Source organism: Pteropus alecto, unplaced genomic scaffold (genome assembly GCF_000325575.1).
Source record: "Pteropus alecto unplaced genomic scaffold, ASM32557v1 scaffold88, whole genome shotgun sequence".
Classification (NCBI taxonomy): domain Eukaryota; kingdom Metazoa; phylum Chordata; class Mammalia; order Chiroptera; family Pteropodidae; genus Pteropus; species Pteropus alecto.
Genome location: NW_006494611.1, coordinates 14,607,844 through 14,612,137, shown reverse-complemented (window position 1 = coordinate 14,612,137; position 4,294 = coordinate 14,607,844). Strand labels below are relative to the sequence as shown.

At 33.7% G+C, this 4,294-nt stretch overlaps 1 protein-coding gene across 1 annotated transcript in view; it reads left to right on the top strand.

The window, feature by feature from the left end:
• Nucleotides 1-4,294, top strand: part of KIF11 (kinesin family member 11) — a 40,122-nt gene that overhangs the window by 3,951 nt on the left and 31,877 nt on the right. Inside the window, exons 2-6 of the mRNA XM_006925947.3 lie at nt 1,796-1,928; nt 2,198-2,295; nt 2,383-2,461; nt 3,523-3,708; nt 3,837-3,961. Coding sequence (XP_006926009.1) covers nt 1,796-1,928; nt 2,198-2,295; nt 2,383-2,461; nt 3,523-3,708; nt 3,837-3,961 — 621 coding nt within the window. The remainder of the gene's footprint in view (nt 1-1,795; nt 1,929-2,197; nt 2,296-2,382; nt 2,462-3,522; nt 3,709-3,836; nt 3,962-4,294) is intronic.

Below are 4,294 nucleotides of genomic sequence, written 5' to 3'. Positions count from 1 at the left end.
AAAGCTCCCTGAAAATAGGAACTTGAATGTTTTGGTCAGGAGGTTGTTTGTTTTTTAGGTTTTGAAACTTGGTTTTGTTCACAATTATATCTTTAGTGTCTAGAAAAGTATCTATTCACATAATAAGTTCTTGATGAATGTTTACGGGATGAATAAATTTGGCACTTCTCCACAGGACAAGACTTTTTTTTTTAATTTGCAGTCTTCTCTCACCATTTTGCTTGTTTGAATTTTAATATAATGCCAGTGAGGCAACAAATTGGTGAGTTTGTTAGAGTCATCAGTAGAAACCTTGAAATTTCTAATTAATTAGAGAAGTCCGGAATAGGAGAATAGTGGTTTAGCCGTACTCTTTATTGTAATACAAATAGTCCCTAAAGCTCCTCTCTGGGAGTTCTGATAACCTTTAGGAATGTGTGATCTGTGTGAATTTCTGCTACTGCCATCCTGAGAACCTGAATGGCATTCATTTGGTAACTAAGTCTCACATCCTGGCAAGAGAATTCGTTTAGGGATGCTAAGGATAATAGACTAATTGGAAAAACTTTAATCACAATGAGAACAATCCACTCCACCCTATACTGTTGGCCTACCTCAGTATAAATTGGTTTTGAGTTAGTTTTGTTGAACTTTTAATACTGTATGCTGTGGACTATGTGCATTGTGTAGGTTTCGGTACATTTGGCAAGTGACAGCATTATCAGATATTACTTGGGAGTTGCTGAGTTAATTTTCCTGGGATCACAGTTTGGTCTTCTGATCAATCAAGAATGTGCTAGGGAGTGGAACATGTCAAAGGATGTTGGGGTATCCTTAAAATAAATAGCTACTTGGTTCGTCTAGTGTTGGAAGGAAAAGATAATTTCCTATTTGGCATTTTCTTCCATAATGTGTGGTACTTGATAAAAATGAACAGAAGTCAAGAGTACATCTCTCTCTTTGGTTCAAATGTGTGTTGAGTACTGTGTATAAATATATTATAGATCCTATTTTGTGGACTCTGGTTCTTTTTAGCTTTCCCATCATTCTCCTTAGGATATTTATTAAGCAATGTAGTATGACATATCTGAGTCTCTACTGTGTGCTAAGTGTAGTAGCAGGCACTGGGGAAACAGTAAACTTCATAGTTCTTTCTCTACATTGCTGGTTGGTTGGTACATAATAGTTGGTACTCTCACTTTCCTGTTTTTCAAATGAGGAAATAGTCACAAAGAGCTACATTGCCCAAGCAGACTGGATTAAGAGTCCTTACTCTACTGAAATGCCTAAGGAGAATTTAGCTTAGAAGATTGCTTCCTCAGGAAGTCTTCAGTTACCCATGCCTCCCTCACCCAGCCCTGTCCCAATCAGGACCACATCCCATTGTTGCTATATGTTCTATAGCAATTATTTGTATCTATTTTTTATTTTATGCCAGTTATCCACTGGCAGGTTAATATTTTGAACACAAATTTGGCATGTTGTTTTATTACATACATCACAACCTAACAATCAGATTCTAAGAATAGTGGAAATAAAATTCTGAAAAATAAGTTTGACATTTTTTACAAGTTAATTCTGTTAGCATCTACTCCAAGAAACTGAATTGTAATGTTTTTTATATCTTTGAAAATTAAAAAACTGATTTTATTTCTGAGAATTGAAACCCTTAAAATTCTACTTTTTTCTTTTAGTACCCATCACCAAGAATGTAGTCAAAATGTCACATTGTTCTTTTCCAAGGTATTAATGAAAATGTCATCAGAATCCTGATAACTAAGAGTTCTTGAATAACTTTGTGTATTTCTTCTTACAGACCATTTAATTTGACAGAGCGGAAGGCTAGTGCCCATTCTGTAGTAGAATGTGATCAGGCACGAAAAGAAGTTAGTGTACGAACTGGAGGACTGGCCGACAAGAGCTCGAGGAAAACATATACTTTTGACATGGTACTTACTTCTTAAAATACTGCTACTTATTTATTATTCACTAATGTAAAGTTATCCTAGTATACATATTTCCTCTAGGTTCTAGTGTACAATTACAAATTTCAGTCGACTCTTTGAGTTGTCAAATGGTTTCTAGTGGGCTGAATGAGTTAATATGTTAAAAAATAAAATTATTAAAGTGAGTAGTTTTGATATTTTTCTCCTTAAATGCTTTGATATTCTTTCTTTTTATTTTCCTTCTTTCTTTTATTTTTCCTTTTTTAAAATAGGTTTTTGGAGCGTCTACTAAACAAATTGACGTATACCGAAGTGTTGTTTGTCCAATTCTGGATGAAGTTATTATGGGCTATAATTGCACTATTTTTGCGTGAGTGAAACCCTATTTTTCAAATTGATGAAAAGGTTAAGATATATGTATTTGTTGTTTATTTAACACTTTTGTTAATCTTGACAGATATGGCCAAACTGGCACTGGAAAAACCTTTACAATGGAAGGTGAAAGGTCACCTAATGAAGAATATACTTGGGAGGAGGTATTTGTTGTTTATAACAGATTTCTGTCTCTAAAGTAGCTGAAATATAACTGAATAAAACTCGACTGAAGGACTCTGTCCTGAAATAGAGTACCCATGTCAAAAATGAATTTAGCATTAACTACTACTATAGTAAAATTTACTACTATAGTAAAATTAAAAGTATATGGCTCCTGTTTAAGAAACATAGTCTCATTCAGAGAGAGGACTAGTGTTTATGGCACAGCTAAGTGATAATAGAGGGGTCTGTTTGGGACAGAACAGTTGGAGCAGAATATTGTGGAAAAGTGGAAAGTGAATAAGGCTTAAAGGGAACACTTTGCAGTGAGGGAATGAATCTCATGAAGTTAGCCAGGGACAGTAGGTATTTTATTAATGATCACTTTGTTCAAGAAATTAAGATCACTGTATTATTGAATATTATAGAAAGCACATAGTACATTTCAGAAAGATTTTTGTAAAATGTGTTTAAATGAGTTTAATGACTAAGTCAATTTTCCAAATTATTAATGTTTATATAGGTTCGTTTTTTCTAGTGGTTACATAGTCGAGGCATTAACTTTATGCGTAGATAATAAAGTTATAGAATTATAACCATATGAGATTTGGAATACGCTTAAAGCACAGTTTGGAAATTTAAAGATATATAACAATTTTATTAAGGATACTTACTTATTTGAGAAACAATCCTGATTCATGTCAGAATTAGGGAATATACTTCTAGATGGGCCACTTTCTGATTAAAATGGTAGTATTATGTACTCATTAGAAAAATTGGAAAGGATTATTGAATTTGGCTTTATAAGTAATTTGGTGCAATTGGTTTTGTGTAATGTTCAGGCATGAAGTGTCTGACAGGCATGACAGATTAGTGGACGGTCTGAAGAATAATTACTGTTTAATAGACTGTTGTAAATTACTTGGCTTCTTTAACATTAGGTTATTATTATTTTTAACTTGTTTTGACATACTTATGTTTAAATATGTTATAGAGGATGTCTTTGTTTTGTGTGTTTAACTGCCACAGTAAATGCCATTCTTCTTTGATATTACAATTTCAGGATCCTTTGGCTGGTATAATTCCACGTACTCTTCATCAAATTTTCGAGAAACTTACTGATAATGGTACTGAATTTTCAGTCAAAGTGTCTCTGTTGGAAATTTATAATGAAGAACTTTTTGATCTCCTTAATCCGTCTTCTGATGTTTCTGAGAGACTACAAATGTTTGATGATCCCCGTAACAAGGTAACTCAGTCTTTGAGAATATAATATCTATAAATTTTAATGTGTGATGCTTTGAGAAGTCAGTAAGTCAGTGTGTGTGTATGTGTGTATTAACCAATCTAATGGATGCTTTTTCGATATTTGGTCAGAGGGGAGTGATAATCAAAGGTTTAGAAGAAATTACAGTACACAACAAGGATGAAGTTTATCAAATTTTGGAGAAAGGAGCAGCAAAAAGGACAACTGCAGCAACTTTAATGAATGCATATTCTAGGTAAGAAAGCCACTGTCTCCTCCACCACTCCATTCTCTTTTTAAGAATTACAAACTTGGGGGAGGTCAAAGGTACGTGCTAGATCAAACTTGGGGTGGGTCAAGGTATGTGCTAGATCCAATGATAGATTGTGTGCCTTAGCAACTGGCTTGAGATTTATAGGGAAGCACCAATATTGGAAAATATTGAAAGGAAACGAAAGACAAGTTGAACTGGAACAGAAGTATTAAACTTTTTTTTAAGTGAAAGATTTTTCCCAAATGAAATTGTACATGGAAGCTCAGATTAAAATGCATCTGCTATAGTTGATTTGGGGATAGGATTCTCAGAGGC